This window comes from Crotalus tigris, unplaced genomic scaffold (genome assembly GCF_016545835.1).
Source record: "Crotalus tigris isolate CLP2741 ecotype Arizona unplaced genomic scaffold, ASM1654583v1 scf7180000019068.10715455, whole genome shotgun sequence".
Classification (NCBI taxonomy): Eukaryota; Metazoa; Chordata; class Lepidosauria; order Squamata; family Viperidae; genus Crotalus; species Crotalus tigris.
The window spans coordinates 2808260-2835025 of NW_024097358.1; the positions used below are offsets into that span (position 1 = coordinate 2808260).

Consider the following 26766-nt stretch of genomic DNA (forward strand, 5'->3'; position numbering starts at 1 on the left):
TTGCCCTTTCTCTAGGCACAGAGATTGATTTCAATGGGAATTTCCATCAGGAGAGTTTCCACTGCAGATTAAAATAATACAATTGAGATTCAAGTTTATAAATTGAGTTGGATCTTACTCCAAGAGCTTCTTCCTGGAAAATGATGCTTGGAATTCTAAGTAAACCCCTAATACTTCTAAAGCCTAAAACAAAGCTTTGAAGCACCGATCTGGGTCTCTCTTCACCTCAGAGTTATCCACTCACCCATTTTTTTTTCTCTCCAGAAAAAATATTTACATTGAACTTGTCAGCTCACAGGAGAGTTTCAAATTCTTCAAACTGCAGTGCAGAAACTGCCAATGACGTAGCTTGCAAAGCTGAAAGGAAATGTGTTGTTCTAACATTTTCTTGATTACTAAGTACATTTTCTCTCCCCCACAAATTTGGAAGTCTGTTTCTGTTTATTTTATCTGTTGTGTTAAATGTATAAGGCTGTTTAATGTATGGCAAACAACTCAAGGTAGTTCACAGTGGGTTTAAAGACGTAGTATAAAACAAAACAGAAATCAGGAATCATGACAACAGCACCCGTGGAGGAATACAAAGCTTAAAATTAAGGAGCAAGGCAAATTTACAATGATTTTGAAATCATGCAAAGTTGTTGTCACATTCTTTTTAATTTCATTCAACGAAGAGATTATTAATACCATGGTGTGCCGGCTGAGGAAGCTAGTTCAGATCTGCCCATTGTGATCTCACCAGGTACATAGAGCTGAAAGCTTTGGGTGGTCTCTGAAGTATTTCCAAAGGTTGTCAGCAAAACTACAACTTTTAACATTTTGTCCATTAAGTACACATGCAGAGGTCGTAAAATTTATTCAGTTAATTAAATATAAATTCATGAAATAGTTTTAGCCTGAGCTACTTTGGGAATATAGCTCCCAACACATTCCCAAAAACCTAAGTGCAATCCTTACATTGAAAACAATTACATGATCCTAGCCCGGGGGGTCTGCAAGCTTGAGAACTTTAAGACTTGTGTTTGCAGACCCCTGTCCTAGCCTACCTAAAGCATTCCTCAGCTATTAGTGAAAAATTCTGAGATCTTTGATGAGATCCATCCTTGTTGGGCAGGTATCCCATTGTTGTTCCACGCAGTAAATGTGCAGGAGACAAGCAGAACTTCCCTGGAGTGCGATCCTATGGTATGCGCCCAGCATCAGAAAAGTTTGATGCCTACTGTTACATTGAAAGACTGAAAGGTATGTTTACATTTATGGGATCTTCTGGAGAAGTGTTGTATTCATCTCTGGTGTAGTCATGGAAATACTGCTAGACGATTTTAGTTTCAATCTCTGAAGGTGAAGATTGTAGGTGTCTACCACATCTTAAGATGCTGACGGCTGAAGTGCTCTTGTAGGTGTGAGACAAAAAAACATTCTGCAGAGCAGGAATCTGACCTGAGCAAAGATTAGTGAAGCAAGCTTCATTGCGGAGAGAATATTTATTTACAGGAAAAGCATTGTACCAATAGACACAGCCTAGACCCTAGCTAACCACAGCCCAGTAGGAAGAGAATCAAAAGCATGAGCTTTGTGGTACATGTGTCCTGGAAGAAAGAAAGACTGAAGGAAGTGACTTCAGATCAGCAATCACTTAGACCAGCATTTCCTAACTTTGGCAACTTCAAGACACGTGGACTCCAACTCCCAAAATTCTCCAACCAGAATCCTAAGAGTTGAAGTCCAGATATTTTAAAAGTTGGTCAAGAAACACTGACTAAGATAAAGAGGAAGTGAAAGATGAGATAAAAAGGAAATACATAATCTTTACACCCCATTGTTGCTAGTAGGTCAGGAACTGTTCATAAATCAGGGCCATTGGATCTGGACCTCCAGCAAAAGCAATGGCATCCATTTATGGGATTTTTCAGTTGCTTGGAGGTGTTATGGATAGGTGCTAGATCCATGCTCCGTAGGGTCTGGGAGAAATTGAATCCCAAGTGCTGCATAGCTCTAATGGAGATAGGACCTCACCACTGTTCATCATTTTTCTATAGGTGAGGTCTTCTTTGCAACTCAGACAGCACAATTCACTTTCCTGGAAGCCCAAAGATATTGTGAGAGTCAAAACGCAACCATAGCTTCCACTGGACAACTCTACGCTGCCTGGAGGTTGGGCCAAGATATCTGCCAGGCCGGCTGGTTGGCTGATGGCAGCCTCCGATATCCCATCGTTAATCCCCGCCCTACCTGCGGTGGAGACAAGCCTGGTGTGAGAACGATTTACTTGTACTCCAATCAGACAGGATTCCCTGACCCCCAATCCAGGCATCATGTCTTTTGCTTCAAAGGTAAGGAACTGCTCATCTTTCTGAACTGGAGGGAACAATCTTTTCCACTCAGAATTCAAATTTTTTCCCCATTCCTTTGTATCAGTGGTCTCCAAACTTGGCAACTTTAAGACTTGTGGACCTCAACTCCCACAATTTTCTAGCCAGCATGGAATTTGGAGATCCATGCTTTATATCATGGAGACTTCATTCTATATCTACCTCGAACTTCCCTATTTGAGTATTCTGAACAATGATTTCTGTCTTTTAGCAACACCATCTTTGTATGAGGAAATAGAAGAAGACTTCATTACAGTTCAGATGATCCCCGGTGTAGAAGAAGTTCCTTCTGGGGAAGAAACAACTGTGGGAATGGAATTTGCCACTGATTCTGATAATCAAACTGAGTGGGGAACAGAAGTATTTCCAACTGACACATCACTGTTATCTGGTAAATAAGTTCCATTGGTTCAACTCCAGAATAAACTCTTGGAACTGCAACATTTTTGAGATGTGCTTGTATAGGAAGCTGTATGAGTATATACAGTATGTAACAGTAAGAAGATAGTAAAACCTCATCTTAATATTTGTTTATTCAAATTTCATTTTAATGTATGCCAATTAGTGTACATTCAAAATGACAATAAAATTATTATTCTACTCTACTCTACTCTATTCTTCTAGTCTATTCTATTCTTCTACTCTACTCTACTCTACTCTACTCTATTCTTCTACTCTACTCTATTCTATTTGTCTACTCTACTCTACTCTACTCTACTCTACTCTATTCTACTCTATTCTATTCTATTCTATTCCATTCCATTCTATTCTATTCTATTCTATTCTATTCTATTCTATTCTGCAATCCAACTCTAGTAAACTCTAAGTGAATTCCCATTTAGCAGATTTTAAATTTCATGAATGAAATCTAGATCCAGGCTATTCTCTCCTCTCCCCAAAGATAGCCAGAGATCAGATAATCTTAAAAAGTGTTTTTTGCCCATATGTAAAAAAATATTTGCATCGTTAGCATATATCTACTGCCTTTGTCTCATTAAGTCATGTACTTTATTCACTTATAACTATGTAATGATACAAATGACACATATTTATGCTATGTAACTCTAGATTTAGAGTTTAGCATGTGATGTGAACCCAGCTCCAGGCTCCTTTTGGTGCCAGTTTTATATTTAAGCTAAATGGCAAACCACTTTAAAAAAACTTTGCCAAGAAAACTGCAGGGGTTTTCTAGGCAAACTAGATAAAGAGAGAATTAGATAAATTAGATAAAATTGAACAAAATTCCCTAATTATAACATTGATATCTGCAGCTTTCTGAAACAGGTCAAATACTTTGACTAAAAACCTCTCTATGCTATGTTCATGCAAACTGGCAAGACAAACCAAAAAAACATAGAGGATTGTTAACGGAATAAATACACACAATATGGCTTACTTTCAAGTTATCAGATCAATAACAAAAATCCCCCAAATATTGGCATAGACTTCAGCAGAGAAAGAAAAGCCATATCTGCATCAAGTAATGGGCATTAACACTACCGCCAAAAAGTTAAACTCTTGGAAATCTACTTGTCAAAAATAATAAGAATTTGGTTTAAAATACTTATTTACAGAGTTGGAGAAATATTATAGCAGATGTTCTCAGATGAGAAAAATTAAACCTTTTCTGGTTAGGAAGAATTGTTGCTATCAAAATGAATATTTTACCAAGACTTAACTTGCTTTTCTGTATGATTCCAATACATATTGAAAAGTATTAAGCAACTAGCATAAATGAGTAATAAATTGCATATGCTCCAATAAAAGATCAGGGATTAAATTCAAGATGTTATAGGATTCAAAAGAGTAAAACAGATTAAAAAGAATAAGGACAGCATTCATAACAGTTGATATTTCTGGACTGATACAAATAGAAACACTGCAGAATACATTATTACAGTAAAAAGTAATATATTAAATTTCTGGGATAAATACAAGAAAATAATAAGTCCTAATTGTTCCCCTGTTGTTTTGTTATTAACTGTTTATTTTTATGACGAGCAAAACAATGAAATTCATTCAGTGGAGAGAGAACAATCTGTTTAGATTGCAATATTTGATTACTAACAAGACAAAGATAAAATCTTTTGAGACTCTTCACAATGGTCTAGTACACTTGACTGAGTTTATCTTCATATAAATAGCATAGTACAAAAATAACTGCAGAAACAAAGGGGAAAACAAAGAGATTCAACTGAATTTAAACATTTTATAATGCATCGCTCAGAATATCTGTGTGGCCTTATTTATAAACTGATGAAGTAGGATTCAGAAACAATCTGAAGATTATACAGTAGAATTAAAAGGATCTGGAACTTACAGATCAGTAACAGAGGTGCGGCAATGAAAACTCCAATGAAAGGATATGAAATTTACTCTGAATATTACATTTAGAGAAGAACTATAAATTTTACTCTTGGTATATTACTCCAGTTTTGATCACCAAAATGGAGAAACCGTTTTCTTAAGGTATGTAATACATCCTTGCTCTGTAGCCCTATATCCGTATGCTAATATATACTTCATGTATTGCAGGATAATGTTGTTGTTTTTTTAAGAAAGGAGTTTGAACATAGCCTAAAGCTGATCTTCTTTCTTGCATTGCTTGAGAATTCACCCTTGCATCTCTGCTCTTTATTTCTCTTTCATGCAAGTGAGTCCACCAGTTGCGGGTCCATCAACTGTTCTTCCCATTGATGCAATACCTGAGGGAACAAGTGCAGAAGCTCCAGTCACAGAAATATCTGCTTCTGGCTGGACTTCTGGAGCTCCAGAGATAACTGGAACCGTCGAGCCTAGTGAAAAACCTTCAGGATTTGGAGAATTTCCCTCTGGGGTCCCTGAAACGAGTGGGCTGCCTTCTGCAGAGAGTGGGCTACCCTCAGGAGACATAAGTGGCTTGTCTTCTGGCGTTATTGAAGTCAGCACCTTACCTTCTGGAGAAGAAGAACTATCAGGGATTAGTTCAGGAACCCAAGAAGAAATACCTGGGCACCAGGAAGGCAAAAGTCCCCCAGAATTTAGTGGGTTGCCTTCTGGATTTAGTGGAGACCATTCTGGTCCTGACCTCAATGGATCACCATCTGGAGAGTATGATTATAGTGGTCTCACATCTGGATTTCCTACCGTGTCTCTGGTGAATGCCACTTTGACAGAAGTTGTGACCACAGCAACAGAAAGGGAAATGGAAGGGAAAGGGACAGTTGGAGTCAGTGGAGATGGAGATGTATCAGGCTTCCCCTCTGCCGATTGGGATAGGAGTGGCACAACCAGTGGATTGCCTTCTGGAGTTGATGCCTATGGAACCGGTGACCTCAGTGGGTTTTCTTCTGGAATTGATAGCAGTGGAGAACTATCTAGCACACCTGATACCAGTGAATTACCACCAGGACTTGATGTTAGTGGACAGTCATCTGGCCTATTAGACATCAGTGGATTGTCCTCAGGAATGGATGTCAGTGGAACATCTGTTGGGCCACCTGATCTAAGTGGCTATGTGGACTTAAGTGGCCAACCTTCAGCTACTGATGGGAGTGGTGAACCTTCAGGGGTTACCTTCATTGATGTTAAATTGTTTGAAGTGACAACTCCTTCATCTAAAGAAGAAGAAGGGAAAGGATTTGTAGAAATAAGTGGATTACCTTCAGGAGATGAAGATCTATCAGGCACAACACCAGGAATTTTAGATGTGAGTGGCCAGCCTTCTTCTGGACAAGTAGACTTCAGTGGGTGGGCTTCAGGAGTTACTGAAGTCAGTGGACTTCCAAGTGGACAAACAGACATTAGTGGAGAAAGCTCTGGTGTTGATCTTGTCAGTGGCATTTCATCCGGAACATATGATTATAGTGGTCTCACATCAGGGTTTCCTACAGTTTCCCTTGTGGATACAACTTTGGTGGAAGTAATAACACAGCCTTCTGTTGCGCAAGAATTAGGAGAAGGGACATCTGGGATATTAGAAATAAGTGGGCTTCCTTCAGGACAGGAACAAACATCAGGAGCATCTTATGATGTGACAACATCTAGTGGAGTATCATCTGAGAAAGTTGACTTCAGCGAGACCTCCTCAGGCATTCCATATTTTGGTAGAGAAACTGATGATATAAGTGGTGCATCTTCAACCACAGCCAGTGCTAGTGGTGATGTCTCTGGAATCTCAGAAATTGTCTTAGTAACTGATTCCATAGAAACAGTGACAAGCCCAACAGTTTTACAGCAAGTGATTGGAGGAACAGAGGCAACATATTTCCATTTTCCTGAATCCAGTGGAGAAGCCATTGATGCAGAAATTTCTACATATCCTGAAAGTACCATATCTTCCCCAGAATATCCTGAAATCAGTAGTAAGGCATCCACATTTCATGAAACTAGTGTAGGAACCCCTTTTATTAATGAAACAAGTGATGAAACATCAGTCTCAACAAGAAGCCACCTAGAAACTTCAACCCATTATGAACCAGGTGGAGAAACATCTTCATCATCTGAAAACTACTCAGAAACATCTGGGGTACCATTCACCAGTGGCTTTCCCTCTGGGACTTTTGATGAAAGGAATCAGTTTAATGGAGATAGTTCAGGTCCAGCACCTTGGACAGTGTCAGATACACCAGAGAAAGTCTTTTCGCCAGATGTCTTACTTAGTACCAGCAGTCCAGATGTTGAATTAACTGAACACTCGAGGCATCCAGCAGAGACTCAGGCTGAAACAGAGGCCAGTGCATATCCAACACCAGAGTTGGAAACAGGAGATGTTGCTGCTCCAGGGAGTCCACTACCATCACCAACAGCTACCGATCTCCTCCCATCAGAGAGGACTGATTGGATACAGCTTATTACACAAGGTAAATTCAGAAATACATGTATGCAATGGAACTTCCAATAGACACTCCCTTAAATGTTCACACTGGCTGATCTTTCCCTTATTTCTCCCATGACATAGTGACTCTCAAAAGTAGAATCTCAGGAAGGCTAATCTGACTGGCTGATTAGCTAAAGATTGTGAACATTCATTTGGATAAATGTGTCCCTCTCTCGTATTGTTTAATAATGTTTTAAAGTACATTTTTATCAATTTTTAACAAACAACATCAGGTAACTGCATTAATATAAATTTATAATACCAGGGAAGGGGGGGGGAGAAAATGCCAAAATAGACAAAATGCCAAAGAGATTTACTACAATGAGAATAGACTGGTACTGCACATTTAAAAACTTGCCAGGTCCTGTATATATGAAGTATTCCAGATTATAGTCTATTGCCATTGAGATAAACCATAAAATCCATCCAAAATAGAATGAAATTATGGGTCCTGCCTCTGGTGTCTCATTCATTCAACTTTGTGATTTTTTTTTCTAATGTAGTAATTGAAGAGGCCTTATTAATTCAGAATTCAATTGTTACATTATCTAGAGTTTTTCAAAGTGGCACAATGATCATTTTGGCTGCTAAAATTAAATATAGAATAAGTTATTTGTTTTAAGCTTATGGTTTGGTCCCATAAATTAATGCAGTAGGCCTATCTCTGAGCAGCATTCAATTCTTCAATCAGTAGTTATCTCCCCAAAGATTTTATACATTTTGCTTATAGTATTTTACTTAAGGAGCCCTGGCGGCACAGTGGTTAGAATGCAGTATTGCAAGCTAATTCTGCCCCCTGTCAGGAGTTCAATCATGACAGGCTCAAGGTTGACTTGTCAGTAAAATGAGGATCCAGATTGTTGGGGGGGGGGCAAGATGCTGACCGTAAACTGCTTAGAGAGGGCTGTAAAGCACTATGAAATGGTATATAAGTCTAAGTACTATTGCTATGGTTATTTACCATAGATTTTATAATATTGGGTGGGTGAGTACTAATAGTTATTAAAAAGTTACCTCTGTTTTGATATCTTGTTATTACCTCATCTCTTTTGCCACAGCATGGAGATAAAAGAAGTTAGACCATTGTAATGTCAGGGAGACTCCTACATTCTATAACTTTCCAAATAGGAGGGAGCAAAAAATATAACTATATATCTGTCCCTTAAACCAGATGTTTTTAAAAATGTTTTTAACCTATCTAGAAAATAAAAAGCTCAGTTTTCTCTAAAATATTGATGAAAAATCCAGAGTTCTTTGACTCCTGCTACATGGTATTCTCAGGACTTGCATATCGATCAATGAAAGCACATGGTTATACAAGTATATTTGTCTCACCCCAAACCATGAATTATTATTATTCCCATATGATCTCACATGTGGTAGCTGTGCAAATGTCATAAGCATTGAAAGCATTTTCTGCCCAAAGCTTTGGACCAAATATAATCCTTAATTTACTTTTACAAACCTTAAAGTCCACAGGGGCTACAAGAGTCAGTGAAGTAGAGTTCACAGGTGTGGACAAACAATGTTGTCTTACTAGGGAAAGAAAGTTTGTTTCAGGAGTGTGCTAAGATGCAAATAAAATAAAAGTGGTTTTATTTAATCAACACTGGAACTGAGCCCTTATTTGGGGGCAAGAAAGTCTGTCTATACTGCAATAGAAAAGGTGCTTGTCTTTAAAACTAACTTTCAGCTTGATGATTCTGAAGAATAATTGAAGAAAAAAATATTTTTGGTTGCAGCTACACCTAAGAGTTGTGAGGAGAAGCTATGTGGAACTGGGACCTGCCACGAACAAGAAGGAAACATCACCTGTTTATGCCCACCTGGATTTATGGGTGATTACTGTGAGATAGGTGAGACTGGATTTCTTCTTGAGGATGTAATCCACTCAGTTATGTCTGGCTCTTGGTGATTCTATGAACCAGGTCTCTCCATGTCTTCCAAACTTGTACCACTTCTTGGACTTTATCTATGCCGGGAGTCTTCAAACTTGGCCCTTTTATGACTTGTGGACTTCAAGTCCCAGAATTCCTCAGCCAGGCACGCTGGCTGAGGAATTCTGGGACTTGAAGTCCACAAGTCATAAAAGAGCCAAGTTTGAAGACCCCTGCTCTATACCCTGGCTGTGTCCAGCTTTGATGGTGTCCAGCAATCCTAACTTTCTTTTCCTACTAACTCTTCCAAACCTCATTGCTTTCTCTAGTGAATTCCCCCACATGACGTGACCAAAATAAGTGAGATGCAGTTTTGCGATGTTGCCTTCCAGTGACACGTCTGGTATTATGAGCTCCAGTAGTTGCTTGTTAGTCACCTATGCTGTCCAAGGAATACACAGGAACTTCCCCCAGCACCATGGCTCAAACAAGTCCACTTCCTTCCCATCTTGTTTTTTTTTTTTTTTTTAAGATCCAGCTTTCACAATCATCGGTTGCTACAGGGAACACAATAGAGCGAACTAACCTATTTTTGCTTGCAGGCTTATGTCCTTGATTTTTCCATATTCACCCATGTTTATCATTGCCTTGCAGCCTAGTGCAATCCAACATTTCATTCCTGGGCTGCATTCACTGCTTTGAGCAATTTTCGATCCTAGTAAAGTGATTTTTTTCCCCCACATTCTATCTCTTCTGCTGCTCGGTTTCATTACACAATAGCAGTGTGGGAAAACTGGCTGTTGCTTTGATTACTTCAGCTTCCGTTGTTGTTGTTTTTTCTTTTTGCAATTTATTAGCCATGGGGAAAGAGGAGGAAGACATATATTTAAAAAGGATATAATGGAATCCCAATAAGATAATGGCTGTTTTGTTCTATGTATTTTCCGTCCATTTTAGGGTTTTGTGTCAGAGTTGGGACTAACCGTATAGAAGCACATTCACATCAGTGTCTTGCCCTCAGTCTAACATCCCTCACGCAAAACATTTCTGCTTCTTTTCCAACTCTGCATTCATTGCCCTCTCTGTTGTGCTTGGTGTGCTGAGCTCATAACCCACGCCTTACCCACAAGGCTGCCTGTTTTTAATTCAAGTTATCTACTTGCTGATTTCTTCACTTGAATTTTCAATCATGAAACAAAGGTTCACTCAATTGCAGTCACTACTAGGTAGTTCAAAAACATGTTTACTTAACGCACACTGGATTAACATGGTAGGTTACAGTCCTTGACCTTTAATAAAGAAACCTTTATCCTGCAGTGGGTAAATTCAAGATCCTGCTGCTGCTGATTTCTGACTTTTGTTATATTTTATTTTATTCTACTTCAGTGACCTTACAGTACGTCTGGGAGATGGGGGGAATTGCATGTTTTGGGCATGGGCCTATAAATTAATATTTATTCTTTTCTTCTTATCATTGTTAACCACTGGGATGCAAAGTGGCTAAAAACATTGATCATGACAGGTTAGCTGTCAGAATGCATGTTTCAATTCCAGCTATTGATCTGATCTCAAATCCATTACATCTTCTAGAACATCTCCCAATGAAAAGCACTGTCAGAAAAGGTAAATAGGAACAGAAGTACATTTCCAGAATGTTGGCTCTGTCTTTCTTACTGAATCATTGTAAAGCTCTTGTCAATAGTAGGAATTTGAAAATGAGGTGGCAGTTTGGAGAACAGGGTTAACTTTTCCCCCAGCTGCTATACTTTCAACCTTCATCTTCACTCCTCCACACTCGTGTTGTTATAGCATAAGAGGAAAGCAGAATAGTAAGAATAGAGGGATTGGGGAGAATAGAGAATTGAGGAGAAGAAAGTGGAAACAGAAACATGGCGACAAGAATGTGCTGACCTAGTACAAAGAGTAAAAGGTTGATCTAGAGGTAGCAGGCAACTAACACAACAAATTAAGGATAACAGGTTGGTAGGAGGAATAAAATTTCAGGTCTAACTTTGAGATCTGGCAAATCTAGGATGGGATTCTGTTAAGTGATATGTTTGTTAAGTGAGTTTTGCCCCATTTTATGATTTTCTAGCCCCAGAAACATCTGTGTTTGGTGATGATTTTCCCAGGAAACAAAATTGTAGCCTCTGGTGATTATTATTATGTCTCAGGGAAGCAGAATTTATAGAAGGGAAATAGTACAGCCAGCTGATAAAGAAAGAAAGATCTTGTACTGCATTCGAAATTCAACATTAGATACCAGAATAAGAATGTCAACATAGGCCAGAATCGTGGTCAAGAATATCCAATCATGGAAAGTATTTTCAGCACCCTGGACAGATCATTACAAGGAATGACTTCTGTCAATGCAGCAACAAAGTTTTTATAGAATTTCTGGTCCTGATTATATCCTCTCCTAGACTTTCCATAGTGTAAACATGGTCCCTACCTTGTGCCTTGCCAGAATTAATGAATATAAATATATAGATATATATGTTTTTTTTTCTTTTCTGCAAAACATTTTCCTTATCTAGGTCACCATCTTTGTACGTTTGCAGCAAACACTATTTAACCCTATTGCGGGGATAATTTCTAGATTATCAGTATTTCAGGATCAACATTTCTAAAGCTTTTCACTCCCTCAGAAACTGAAGGACAAATCTTTCAAGGATAAAAGTACAGTTTCATTAACAAAGATAAATGAGAGCCAACTCCATTTGATAGCCTTGAATATTTTCTTCTTACAATTAAAATTGTTTTCAGGCATGTTGGTTTTGTTTTCTTGAACTAAGAAAATATCATCAGGCAACTTTTACTGTCTTTTTCATCAATCCAAAACGCAACAGAAAAGTACACTTCTAATGGACTCAAGCCTTCAGACTCACGAAACACTGATCTTACCACAATCTAACTTGACATTTTGAAGGCAATTCTGGTTTACTTGTACAACATTCTTGGCCTAAAAGACAAATTTAGCTATCTCTCAGGATGGTCAATGACCATTCATTCAGTCCAGCTTTCCTGTCCAAAGGTAACAGTTGAGTCTTTTCAGGGAACTATGCTGGGAAATTTCAGTTGTTGGTCCTTATGCTGCATGAGCAGAAGATAATTTATCTGTATTTGGGTTAAATTCATTTAGAATAGAGAATGGAACAGAACAGACTAGAATAATAGAAAATGGAATAGAATGGAATGGAACAGAACAGAACAAAACATTAAACTATTGGATTATTAGACTATTAGAATATTAATTAGAATATTAGAATGTTGGAATATTCTTTATTGGCCAAGTGTGATTGGATATACAAGGTATTTGTCTCTAGTGCATAAGATGAGCTCTAAGAAAATTAGATCCCTCAATGGACCAAGCATAAGAAAGTGGTCATTATCCATATTTTTGTTACTTTTACTAATTAAGGATATCCCACTCTTCCCATAAATTAGAGTGATTGAATTCCATCTGGGCTTGACTGTCGTTCTGGTGGTCATTGAAACATTATGGTAGCCAGGTCGTTGCCAAGCTTTTTTTTTTTTAAAGGTTGGGAAATTCTTTCTTTCCATTTCCCTCTCATTTTCTTCCACTTACCTAGCTGCAGTTTCACTTCGCCCCAATCTCCAAATGTGTCTCATTGCCTCTGCAAATCCTTTAGTTCACTGCCTTCTTCTATATTCTGGTTAAATCAAGAAAACCAAGTCTCCTGTTGTGGACTTTCTGCCCAGCCAAAGTCCTAACGGCAGCCCTTGATTTCTTCCAGACATTGATGAGTGCCACTCCAGTCCCTGTCTGAATGGAGCTACTTGTGTCGATGGCAGCCACGCTTTCACATGCTTATGCCTTCCCAGCTACGGAGGGAACCGTTGTGACGTTGGTATGGCCTGCCTACCTTACTCAGCTTCAGCTAACCCTACTAACTATATTTTGAGAAAAAAGCAACCTAAAACATATACAGTACTATTGTATTGCAGCCTTTTCTCATTTCATCACAACTAACTCCAATTAACCTATTTTCTCTTACAGTAATAGCAGACTTACATACTGCCCCATAGTGCTTTACAGCTCCCTCTAAGCAGTATACAATGTCAGCCTATTGCCCCCCAACAATCTGGGTCCTCATTTTACCAACCTGGAAGGATGGAAATCTGAGTCAACCTTCAGGATCAAACTCCTGGCTGTGGGCAGAGTTAGCCTGCAATACTGCATTCTAACTACTGCACTCCCCCAGGGCTCTTATCATGATCTATCATTGGCTTCAATCGAACACATGCAGGCTTGGAAGTGAAACACAATCAGGCCTGGTTAGGACCACCGTGGGAAGCCATCAGGAAATGTGGAGAGTTTTTCTAAGCTCATAGAAAGGAAACACCTCTCTAGTAAAGGCCATAAAGAAGATCTGCATTTTCTTCTTTGTAATGAATGAGCATCTCGTGTTTGTATGCTCTTTCTCTCCATGGACTAATTGGAACATGCATTGCACCGTGTTTGTTTGTGTGTGTGTGTGTGTGTATGTGTGTGTGTGTGTAAAAGAAAATTCTAATCAGATGGATGTATATATGTTGCTTCTGTTTGTATGCCATAGGTCCAATAGGGGCACAGACATACGTTTGGGTTTCTATGGCTACTATCCCATCTGCTTTGAATCATCTGGCTAGAATGGCTGGGACTTAGGATGGGGGAATTTGAGAATTGTTCTTTTTTCTCCACAGTCCTCAGCCTCATTCCGCTTATTTCTAACTTTGATCTTTCTTTTGCCAGCTTCTTTCCCCAATAACGCATCCTGTTTTCCAAGTTATCCTGCTGCAGATGGACAGAGTCCCAAACCTGCTCCAAAATCATCACACAAGAAGGCAAACCATTTCTACATTATTGCCAGTAAATAAATAACAGGGATGTTTTTGTAAAATCACGAGGAATACAGCTTAACTTAGGACAATCTTTACCATTGGATGGTGGGGGTGTTCACTTACCAACACTGACTTTTCAATGTTGAAGGGGCAACGAAGAACATTGGCAAATGGTCCTCAAAGGTGCAGTCATCTCAGCATCCTTGCTGATTGTGATTCAGTCATGTGATTGCCATCGCTGACCTAGCAAAGTCAAAAGGGAAACAGGCTGAGGAATTCTGGGAGTTGAAATCCACCGATCTTAAAGTTGCCAAGGCTGGTCAGTCATGATATATAGGATGTTCCCAACATACCTGGGTCCATTTTGATGGACAGAGAGGCACACACTTTCAAACATAACAATGGAATACCATATTTGTTTTCTAAAGATGTCTATGTGGCCAGAATGCAAATAACCACTGCTGGAAATAAAAGCTGTTGATCTTCCCGTTTTTTATTTAGTTCAAAGGTTTGTTTAAAAAGGTTGAAGGCCAATAGGATAGGGAACCTGGCAGAGAGCAAGGGAGATGTTTGTTATCACACACTCTTATCCAAAAGCAGCCCCCATTCTAGTGTTGTGTGTATCTCTCTCTCTCTGTGTCTCTCTCTCTCTCTCTCTCTCTCTCTCTCTCTCTCTCTCTCTCTCTCTCTCTCTCTCTCTCAAGCTCTAAGATACCTGGTTGTTTGCGTTATCAATTTTTGTAAGCAAAGAAAACCTTTTAGCTAAATCTATATGCTAGTCTCCCTCAACCTCAATTACAACTGCCACTTGAAAAAATCATATCCTTTGTTATAGGCAATTTTCCCTGGGGGAAAAAAAAGCATTTTATTCAAGTGCTTCTTCTTTTGGTACCCTTCATTCTTAAAGCATCTATTTCCTTATGCATTCCTTGATCAAAGCTGTATGGTGGAGTCTGAAAGTTGGGAGAGAAAACCGAAGGATAATTGCATTCCACTTTGCCTTTCAAAATAGACTGGTTTGTATTCAAATGCAAGCCACAACAATGTATGGATGCTTCAGTGCGTGTTTGGCTAACAGCTTTTGGAAGCCTTCCTACGGAAAAAGAAAAGGTGAATTACAGGTAGTTCTTGACTTAAGATCACAGTGGAGCCCAAACTTTCTATTGCTAAGGGAGACCATTGTTAAGGGAGCTTTGCTCCATTTTACAACCTTTCTTAACAATTGTTATGTGAATAACTGCAGTTGTTCAGTTAGTAACAGGGTTGTTAAGTGAATTTGGCTTCCCCATTGACTCTGCTTGTCAGAAGATCACAAAAAAGGGATCACATGACCCTGGGACACTGCGACCGTCATAAATATGTATCAGCTGCCAAGCATCTGAATTTTGATCACGTGACCACGTGAGGCCGCAATGGTTTTAAGTGTGGAAAAGAGATCATAAGTCTTTTTTTTTTCACTTTTTTTTAACTTCGGTCAATAAACAAATTGTTGTAAGTCAAGGACTACTTGTATTCAAGCTTTTATTCGCACCATGGTGAATTTGGAAGGGCAAAATTACCTCACGCCTCAATATGGGGAAAAGTTGTAAAGAGGCAGAGTCAAAAAAATACCTCCCTGTGTGTCACGTGTAAGACTTATATATAAGGTCCTTCAGTTGGTCTACTAAAAAAAGGGCACTTATTTTTAGAAGTAGAAGATAAGGAAAGTGAAAAGATATGCTTATTCTGTTCTACTTTTATGGCTGTGTTCACCTTTCATTTCTCCTCACAAAATGTTCCTGTTCATTTGTCTCCCTCATAGAAAATATAGACTCATCTGTGACTAATGAAATGTTTGGAGACAAAAATCAAATACATTGAGATCTCTCTATTTATCATTTCAGAACAAAATTAGGCTTATTTATTAAAAATGACAGGAATGCTGTATATCTCTATGCAACACAAAGTACATAAGTATGAAATAGTATATGTTAGGCAGTAGGCATAATCCAGGTCCCTCAATGAAACATTGCCATCAGATGGCAGGTCTTCTCTGCCCTATGGCATAGCATGCCTGCTGATATTCAGATGGAGCTGACCTTGATGGCCTCCATAAGAACTTAAAAATCTGGGTCTTTCCTGGCATTGGGCTACGATATTAGATCAGCCCATTTTCATGGTTTAAGAGAATGACCTTAGATACATATAACAGAATAACAGAATTGGAAGGGACAGTAGCAGTAACAATATCAATACAACAGTTGGAAGGGACCTTGGAGATCTTCTAGTCCAACCCTCTGCTCAAGCATTTTATACAACTGGTTGTCCAATGTCTTCTTAAAAACCTCCAGTGATAGAGCACTCATAATTTCTGAAGGCAAGCTGTTTCTTACTATGTTCTTACTGTTCGTTTTATGTTTTTATTACTTTGTTATGTTTATCTGTTATAGACAATCATAGATCCCACAGTCAACGTTTGCAAGTTGGGCAGTCACATAAATTGATAAAATACATACATATGCAGTATAAAAACTTTAGGTGCCCTTTTTGTGTGAGGAAATACACAGGAGGGCTCAACAATGAAATCTGCAAGCATGTGGAAATGATCTTTCAAATTTCATATTCCCTCTTAAGCAAACTGTATTTCTCCATAACATGTATGAAGTTGTACACAACTAAAGAATATCCTGCATGATGTTTTTTACTTATTCATAATCTGAATGTTTCCTTACAATGTAGATAGAAGCTCTAAATTTTAGATGACTGTAAAACACTTTTCTCATCCATTTTGGCAGTTCTAATAAACTCTGTCAATCTGCAGTACCCTTTACCTTAAAGTAAAAAAATAATAATCAATAATTGTTTTTGAAGAAACAGGTAAGTTTTACCCAACTTCTATATCAAGTACCAGCAAATGTTCTACAAAGAGATTTGGAAGAGTTAAATGTCCCTCTATGCTCTGATTCTTGTTCATGTGGTCTTCCTGTATCCATGTCTAGATCTGGCAGAATGTGAAACAGGCTGGACCAAATTTCAAGGTAACTGCTACAAGCATTTTGAAGAGAAACTCACCTGGATGGAGGCAGAGAAACTGTGCCGAAAACAGCAATCCCACCTGAGCAGTATCATCACACCTGAAGAGCAAGAATTTGTGAACAGTAAGTATGGCAACTTGACATTTTTTAAAAAAAATTAAAATACCCCCCCCAAACCAATGGATTTACAACACTGATACAGAATGCAAGACGTATTCTGAATTTCATTTAGGAGAATTGGGTTGCCTTGGGTAGCTTGACTTTTCATGGCTCAGCTTTAATTGGTATATTTTAATAGACTGCACCTAGGGTGCTACTATGTATTATGATCATGAGCTGTAGTGCACAAAAGATGTGTTAAATCCAAAGTTGGCAATGTTTCAGTTGACAGAACCACAGGTTAATCTATCAACCTTCAAAATACCATTAGAATCCATAGAAATGTCAAATGATTTAGCCTTGATCCAACTTTATATTCCTTCTTTTATGCTTCACAATCTCAGCCTTTGATTTGGTCCAGTTGTGTTGAAGGACTTTCAGCATTCTTTGATATTCCAAAACATTTTTCAGATGTTTTATCAAGCTTCTTTGTGAATCCAACAAGGAGGCATTGTCCAGGATTCCCTCTTGCAACTGCTTCTGGTCCAAATCCTTTTCTTGATTTATCCCTTTATTTCCATTTTGCTAATCTTTTCAGTTGTATCATATTCCATATTTTCATGTTCTGTTTCAAGTAGAAATTTAATATTTTATTCATGTTCTACTCCACCCAAAGAATTTCAGTAAATAATTGGGTGCACTGTAAATGTGTTAAATATACTACCATTCCAGTGATATTCAGTAGCGATTGTGGGACAAGCTAGACTGGGTTATAGGTTCTCAAACTATGATTTGTAAATTGCTGCCAGTCTCTGCTACTTTTCTGGAGTGAGGTGTTTGGGATTTTTCTAAATCTGAGTATTGAATGTTCTTTGAATATCCAAGCAACTTGAAATTATATAAGTTATTAATTTTATTTGACATGGAAAATTGAAGCATGTACATCTTCCGGGGGGGGGGGAAATCATAAATTCATTATTAACAACAAATCTGCATTCATTCCATCAATTTTTACCCTGCCTTTTTCCCTCTGTTTGAATGTTGATTATTGAATTCATATATTTTTGCTTTAAAACTAAAAACTGCCTTTGACAAATCTCTAAAATAGCCATAATATTTGGATCTGTTCATTCTACATTAACACCGATCAAACAGCAAAACGTGCATTTTAGAGCTTGTTTTTCTAAATTGTTTTAAAAAAAGAATGTCATACAAACTTGATAATAAGATGGGAGGCTATGAAATCTCTAATATAAAGGGAATACATAAGCCATATATGTCTAGTTAAAAAGGAAAAATTCACAATTAACAAGTAGATTAGGTTTAGAGTAATCAATAATTTCTAGGTAAAGTATAACAAAAAAAAGGTTCCCAAAAATAGATGCAATCGCAAAAAAACGAAAATAGCTAGTAAAAACATAATGAAATATGGCAGAAAAGGTAAGAATCTCTGCATTTGACCTTGCAGTTTATTTATTTTTTAATAAAATGGTCCTGGTTATTAGATGCTTTAATACACCTTTGGGCTACAGTCCGTGACTGATACCGTAGGAGAATGTCTGTTTTTTTCCTATAAAAAAAACATATCAGTTAAAGAGGCCTTTCATTTCTTGAAAATGAAAAATGGACCATTTTAGAAAACTATTTGATATGGATGTAATGGTGTACTAGGGGTCTGTCAATCACTCACAATGTAATTTAGATTTTCAAATGGATTCAAAGACCTGACTTGATCTAATTCAGGCTTCTGAAATAATTTGGAACAAGTACTTCTCCCCAGATGCAAAAGACCCCCGGATTGCTGATTAACATCCAAATCAATTCAAAGGTGTCCAATTTGAGGCTTCAGATCAATTCATATTCCAATTGACTAGCTGCATTTCTAAACTGAAGGCTCGTGTGGACCCATGGTTTACAGCTCACAAGAACATCTAGAAGCTTCTATCTGAATGTTCAGCACCCACCCATCCCATAAAAGTCAGCTTGGTATCCATGTGATACTGAATCATTTGGTCGCTGTTCCCAATCTATGGTGCTCATTACTCGTCTGTTCAAATTCTTGCCAGTGCTGAAGTGTAAAATGAAAATCCGGTTTGAACAAACCAGCATTGACCATCTTTGATTCTGCTGAGGGAAGGAGAAAATCAATCTTTTACATGGATCCATGGCAACATTTTAATACCGATAAAAAAAATAAATATGAAATTATTTTTTAAAAAAATGCGGCAACAATCATATTTGCACAATATTGGAAAAAAGAAGAAACACCATTAGAGGAAGAAATAATTTAAAAAAATTAGAATGTGTGGAAATGGACAGACTCACTATGAGGTTGAAAGAAGACTTGTTTTAGGACTTGTTTTATCAATGGCTGGAGAAAAAAAATAAAGGATTAGGAATTAAATTTGCATTAAGGAATGATAAACTCAGACAACACGTTGTTGAATAAGCACTACTGAATGGTATGGGAAAAATTAATAAAAATTTTACCCCAAAAAAAAGAAAGAAAAGAAAATGAGTAATGACTGAAGTCAGCCATAATTGGTATACCACAGTTTTATCACTGGGCAAGTCATTGTTCTTTAGACATAAGAAGAGAAGGAAGTCATTATTTTAAGAAAGAAATCTTATTTGGTCCCATTTACCTCAGACAATAATACACAATTATCCCCATTTGTTATCTCTCCGTAGTCCTTGAGGGAGGTTTTCCTGAGGGGGCAGCCATTTTAAGCTTGTGAGTTTCTGAAATGACTGGAGTTTTTTTTCTGCAGTAGTTGGCAGACAAGAAAAGTAAGGTCAGATCTGGTCAGAAGAAAAATCAAACCAACCCATGTTTAGGCTAGAAGAAAGGAAATGGCCAACTGTTTCTTGATGGCTGCCAAAAAAACCCTCAACGCGTGTCTCCAGGAAGGGATGGTTTGAGCCTGAAGGAGTCCCTGACCTCTTCCAAAATTATTCCACCTTGCTTCTTTTTGTTTTTTGTTTTGAAAAATAAATAGGTCCTGAAAGTAGGATCCAATTGTGTATCCTGGTAATAAACATTCAGTTTGACTCTTCTCCCCACCAAAAAAGATAATTGCCCCTTGTGTGTGAATAATAAAGGCACTCCCATCGCTGCTGATAGCAACAGGTTATCATTAATCACTTTCCAGGGCATGGAAGAATTTTTAAGGGTACATGAAGACCGAATCACTCCAGTCCGCTGTATTTTCTAAAATTAAACCAGACCAAATACCTCATTATTACTTACTGAATGAAATAAAAAAACTGTTCCTCATTTAATGTGATCATTACTTAAGCTGGAGCTGTGCAGTGCTTTGGATTCAAAAGCAAGAAAATGCTTCACATGCTGCAGCATCTCTTGGTAAATCCTTAAACTGTGTCTCTTCCAGGGATCCTGGTGCAACACAAATGTGCAGTGCTGGGAAAAGATGCAGCTGCTTTAAAGAACTGTTGGCACTTTGGCTGTTCCAAAGGACTTTTTTGCATTGAATTTGAAGTGCTCCATAGTTTAGTTTGAATCTTGCTCTTAGGCTCAAAGTTCAGAGAGTCATCCTCTGCTTCCAAATAAACCAGCATTCATTGTTAATTTCTCTGTCTCTGCATGTTATCTAGACAATGCACAGAACTACCAGTGGATTGGATTAAGTGACCGAGCAGTGGAAGATGACTTTCGCTGGTCTGATGGACATTCTCTTGTAAGTTAGATTCTGGACGATATCAAATATAGAGATATTTCTGGACTGTTGGGAAATCAGTGCTTCCAAGATCCAAGAATCCTACAGGACAAGTACTTGGGCAGTGCTACACGTACAGGAGGAAGTATGGAAAGCAATTATGTTTGTAGCATGGACACAAATCATCCTTCTTACTCTACAAGTATATTACCCAAGTCCCCAGATGTTCCTAGAGCAACCCAAAGTCTTAGAGAGAATTTCCAGAACCCATCAAATAATCATTTTTAATGTTACAGGAGTGGAATAATTAAATATACAGGGAGTAATCTTACTCGTGGTGTCTTTCCATTTTGACTAATACTGAGAGGGCGACCCAATTAAATCCATATTGGTCTTGGCTCCATCCTTAATCTTAGAAATGCCCCCTTTAGAATGTAGCCCTCAGAAGCCAGGATAGTCCATCATCCAAAAACAGGTTGGGCGTCTCCAAGACAGGATGGATGATGTGTTTTCCTTAATTAAAATCCCTCCCTTGCTCAAAGGGGCTTGTGATTCATAACAGAAAATGAAGGTTTGATGGGAAAAGTACAATCTTATCTAGGAAGCAGGTGATGAGCCTCAAATTCCAGCATTATAGAGCAAGACCTCTTTATAGGAAAGCTGCAACTGCTTCTCACTTTAAAAATATGGAAAACTGTGAAAGATCTGATGACTTTGTCCCTCCTCCCTTTGCCCCCCACTTCATCCGACTCTCTGTTTTACCCCAGATCTCTTTCTCTCTTTCTTTAGCAATATGAGAACTGGCGACCTAACCAACCCGATAACTTTTTTGCCAAAGACGAAGACTGTGTAGTAACGATCTGGCATGAGAAGGGTGAATGGAATGATGTCCCTTGCAATTACCACCTGCCCTTCACTTGCAAAAAAGGAACAGGTGAGGCTCAGTGCCCTGCTCAAAAGCACTCACAGACCAATCAAGCAGTCCAAGATCATGACTGCAAAAGGCTTACATCTCGGCCGTCAAGATCTAGAGAGTAGAGTAGTAAACCACTGTCGGGACTCAGCAATGATTAAGGGTGGCCGGGCAGTGAGGCAAGACTTGAGGAAAGACATGTCAGATCCAAGGACAGGCTGTCCCACCAGCTGAAAAATGAAATATTGAAAGCTATTGGCCCTGTTCCAAGTGCAACACATGCTAATCATAACCAGTGGTCGAAAACAGGCTTCTTGGAAGCAGTGATTCGCTCTAAGGAAACTGCTACATTCATGAGGCTTTTCCAGGTGACATGTCTTCATTTGGACTTCTCCTGGGTGTATGCATGGTTCAGGTACAATCCTCTGCACCTCTTTAAGCCTGTTTAGTGCCTTGCGTGACCTTTGTTCTTCTTTCTGGGATGACAGCTTGAGAAGGTCATAATAGATGTCTCATGGAGATCATAAAGTCTTTACTACAATGCTTCCATGCCACTTTGGACTATGACACTATGGGGGATTTAAGCCTAAGTACTTGCTGCAGTACTACTAGTCCTCAGGCAAGTGTTTCCCCAAATCTCTCACAAGCCATTCCTGATGTCATTCACATATTATTTGTAATATCTAATGAGCTTCTTAATGTCTCCTATAACAAAGTTACATTGCTCTTACCACTGACTCAATTCCCACTATCACTTCAAAGTTGCCCTGATATTTTGGTATACTGCTAAATATTGTCCTGTTTATCTTCAGGTAGCAAAATTAGATCAAAAACCAGCACAATGCTCTTGTGGTAAGATCGGTGGGCCAAACTATAATCCAAAAACAAGTCCAGAAGTTGAAACATAAACATGAAAAATTAACCTATCTCAGAATTAAGCAGCTGGGTGTTATCCAGTCGAAGTAAAATTCAGAAGTTCTAGGAAACTAAGGATGGTCTAGAGTCCAGACACAAGGTCATATTGATACTCAATGTTTTCAAGCCCTTGACTGTGTTTAGATGTTCTGGTGCCTTCTGCTGATCAGAAATTATAACTACGGTAGCAGCTAGGAGCATCCTGTTGGCTGAATGCTGCTTTGAGCAGGAAGCAATTTGAAAAAAATGTCCTTTTCTCCCCCCCAGTTTCCTGTGGAGACCCTCCCGCAGTTGAGAATGCTAGGCACTTTGGCAAAAAGAAAGACCGCTATGAGATCAATGCTCTGGTGCGCTACCAGTGCAATCAGGGTTACATACAGCGGCATGTGCCCATCATCCGATGCCAATCAAATGGGCAATGGGAAGAGCCTCGGATAGCCTGCATAGACCGTACGTAAGGTTTTCTGTTGAATATTTCAGCATTTGTACCCACAGCCCTTTCCCCAGCTCAAACAGGCACTTACAATAATATATACATGATGTTATATTGGTGCCTTTAATTGTCTGGGTTTGCATTCCCATGGTTTGTAAACCAAACTGGTTAGTTCTGACTACGTAGCTGGTATGCAAAAACTATATTAAGTATTTCTGGATTTTACGGGGGGGGGGGAGGAGAGGGGGTAAGGTTTGGGTAGAATTTGCCTGGGGTGACTAAGTGAAGTAGACAACTAGGAGGGGAAAAAATAAAGTAGAAGAAGAGATATTGTCTTTTCTCTTGATAAAATTAGAGCTGCTTCTCCCTATCCTGTTCACAGTTTTTCTATGAACCACCTACTCATCTGTAATGTTCTTTTAATTAGGAGGGAAATCCCTGAAAGACTTTCCACAAATGAGATTTAAACCTGCTTTCAATTAAGACAATGCCTGCACTGCTGCAGAAGTGTCCCTGGTGTCCTGTGTTTCTGCTCTAGCTTTCCTTTCCTTGTGAGCAGAGATCAGCTGATTCATTCTAACATTCAAGCTGCTCCTTTGGACCTCTCGGTCTTGACAGTAGCTTTAGAATTTCAGAGATTACGAGCTCAAACATCCCCTAGAAAAGCTGGACTGCAAGGACTGGCTGGTAATGGAGCACTGAGTCTTTTAATTAATGAAAGGAATGCCGATAGTTGGCAAGGTCTTCTTGGACAACATGTGTTCCTCAGCAAATTTCTATAAATCTTGGGTTTCTCGGAACTGTACGAGGACAGAGGAGGAAGTAGGGGAACTCGTAAGACAGGATGAGTATAAATTAAAGAGGGGCAAAAGTACTGGCCTCCAGGGGTTTGGAATTCAACCTTTCAGCCCAGCCAACTGGTCAGCGGTAGAAGAATGGGAAGTTCCAGGGCCAGCTCTCTGTTCTCCCTCCGTACCCTCAACATTTCCTGGAATGGTCATGTAAGCACATCCTGCACAACCTCCGAAAAGATAGATGTAGGGAATAGACTCCAAACTGAAGCAAACATTAGTTTGCTAATACATACAACATGGCGAAGAACAGGGAGAAGACAGGAGGTTTCCTATTCCACAAGATAAAAGCCTGATCTTTTCATGCATGGATTTGTTTTGGACCAACCAAGAGGCCAAGAAGAAAAACAGTCCTAAGTTGCAGGACGTGGTCCTTTTCCTGCCCAATTCATGTAGTTTTTTTTTTCCTTTCTTCAAACGTTGCGCACTCTGGGGTCAACATAAGATTGCTGTTGAAGGCGTGCGTGAGAATGCATATGCACCTTTGAATGATTGTTGACTCCAGATAATATGTCTGAACAAATCCCTGCAGGATTCTGGGCAAGATTTGTGGGAGTGCTTTGCTATTACCTCCTCTTTCCTAAACCTGAGAGAGAAGGACTGGCCCAAGGTCACCCAGCTAGCTTTGCGTCTATAGCGGGACCCATTCACAGACTCCCGGTCTCTACCCTGATGCCTTAACCACTACACCAAACTGGCTTTCTAATCGAACAGTATTCTAATCCAGCTGGCAAGTCTGAGCTACACCAGAGAACTGCCTAATCTGTGTGTATCTGTATAGTTCATCTGAGCTGGCTCTTTTCTTAGAAATGGTAGCATATCTTTCTTCATCCAATGTAGAGCCATAAGGCTGAGGGGACCTTGGAGGTCCAGGGGACCTTGTACCATCCCAGTCTGATGATGGCACATCCACAACTCCAGGAGGCAAGCTTTCGATGGATTGATTGATTGTTCTGTCAGAAAATGTCTCCTTACTTCTAGGTTGGAACATCTTGCCTTTGGAAATCGTGGGCGCTCCATCACTGGAGGTTTTTAAGAAGAGGCTAGACAGTCACTTGTCTGAGATGGTACAGGTTCCCCTGTTCGAGCAGGGGGCTGGACTAGAAGACTGCCAAGGTCCCTTCCAGCTCTAGTCTATGCTAATTAGATCTCTCTTTAACAAGCTTCCACTTGTTACTTCTTGTCCTGCCCTCCAGTACTGTGGAGAATAAGCCAATCCCCTCTTTCTTCACAAGTCCTGGAAGACAGTTATCATGTCACCCTAATCCTTCTTTTTGGTAGGCTAGCCCAGGGGTCTGCAACCTTGGCAACTTTAAGACTTGTGGACTTCAGCTCCCACAATTCCTCAGCCAGCAAAGTTGTCAAGGTTGCAGACCCCTGGGCTAGGCATACCTTAAGAAAGTCTTGGACCATTTTCCAAGAAAATCCTGGACCATTTTCTACCTTCATCGTGAAAAAAAGGTGGGGGTGAGCTCCTGTTTCATTTCAAACCACCTAGTCAAGAAGATTAAACTTTCCTAACCCTTAATGCTAACAAGGCTTTCATTTAGGCACAGCTCCCCTTGCCATCTGGGTCTGTTTGTGGGAAGGAGGAGTAGAGGGACAGAGGGAAGGCAGGACAGGACCTGCCCCCCTCCCCAATGCATCAAGAAATCCCCACCCAACTAATACATCAACTGGGAGTGTGTGTGTGCAAAAGCAAGAAAAAGCACAATTGTGCAAGAGGCTGAAATCTGGCACCGTCTCACCCTTGCCACAGGCAGCCAGAGAAACAACATGCTGCAGCCTCCGTGGTGTGTTTTTCCACAGGGAGAGAGCGCGAGCCAGCGGGGAAGGAAAAACTCACTCAATCCAGCTCAGGACAAGCCGGGCCTTTGTAGCCATCACTCTTGAGTAACAAGGTCTCCTTTCTTTTCTCTCTCCTCCCACAGCCTCCACCTATAAACGTAGACTACACAAGAGAAGTTCACGGTCCCGATCAAGGACCAATGGAAAGATGACGGCATGATCCACTGTTTCAAGAAAGCAATCGGGGAGCAGAGAGACAGATCGAAAAAAGAGAGAGAATTTATGGAACAGTTATATTAACAAAATTGATATATTTTTCATTGTTGTTGCTTTTAAGGGGGGGAAGTCTCATTATATAAGGAACGATGTGTCTATATATAAAGAAAAAGAACAAAAAAAGGGGGGGAGAGAGGAAAAAACCCTTTGCAAAATAGGAAGCAAACATGATTCCAACATTTATATATATATATATATATATATATATATATATATATATATATATATATATATATATATATATATATATATATACAGGGCTTTTTTTCTCATAGAACGCCCAGAACAGAGTTCCGGCACCTTTTTTGGATGGAACCTTGCAGCGTAGGCAAGGTGGTTTTATGAGTTCCAGCACTTTTTTTTTTTTTAGAAAAAAAGCACTGTATATATATATATAATGATTGTTAGAGCCAACTATCTTTGTGCCTTTATGGGGAAAGGGACAGGGAAGTCTGCAGAGGGTTAAGTTAAATAATAGATTATCTGGAGGGGAAGAGGAACAGGACAGGGGGGATCCTGATTTTTATCTCACAAGAAGTCTAATTTAAAAATTTCAGAGTGCACAAGTACTTTTTAACAGCCCCCTTCCCAATCCATCTTTCCACACTGCAGCAAACACCGTGGGATTCAGTGGGAGCTACAGAGAGGAAGCGAGCATATCGAAAAACATGCAAAAGGGGTCAAAGTATTGTTAAGGGGAAAAGGTCAGGAAACCTTTCTTTCAACCTCATCCTCAGTGCCAAGGGGTGATTGCTTGTTTGGGATATGTTCATTCCTTTAAATAAATGCAAAATGTCAAATCCACTTGTGGACGTTGAAATTGGCCAGAGTATCAGATCCGCTCAAAT

General features: G+C 39.2%; 1 protein-coding gene across 4 annotated transcripts in view; it reads left to right on the forward strand.

Annotated features, from left to right (window-relative positions):
* ACAN (aggrecan) overlaps positions 1-26090 on the forward strand; it is a 52470-nt gene extending 26380 nt beyond the window's left edge. For 2 of the 4 annotated variants that reach the window (XM_039359285.1, XM_039359287.1), the window contains exons 9-19: positions 1115-1242; positions 2040-2333; positions 2584-2763; positions 5027-7213; positions 8973-9086; positions 12866-12979; positions 16931-17089; positions 20681-20763; positions 21532-21676; positions 22838-23020; positions 25786-26090. In XM_039359285.1, the coding sequence (XP_039215219.1) occupies positions 1115-1242; positions 2040-2333; positions 2584-2763; positions 5027-7213; positions 8973-9086; positions 12866-12979; positions 16931-17089; positions 20681-20763; positions 21532-21676; positions 22838-23020; positions 25786-25862 (3664 nt within the window). In that variant the 3' untranslated portion in view covers positions 25863-26090. The remainder of the gene's footprint in view (positions 1-1114; positions 1243-2039; positions 2334-2583; positions 2764-5026; positions 7214-8972; positions 9087-12865; positions 12980-16930; positions 17090-20680; positions 20764-21531; positions 21677-22837; positions 23021-25785) is intronic. The other 2 variants (XM_039359288.1, XM_039359289.1) reach the window with 1 other exon arrangement.
* The last annotated feature ends 676 nt before the right edge of the window (positions 26091-26766 follow it).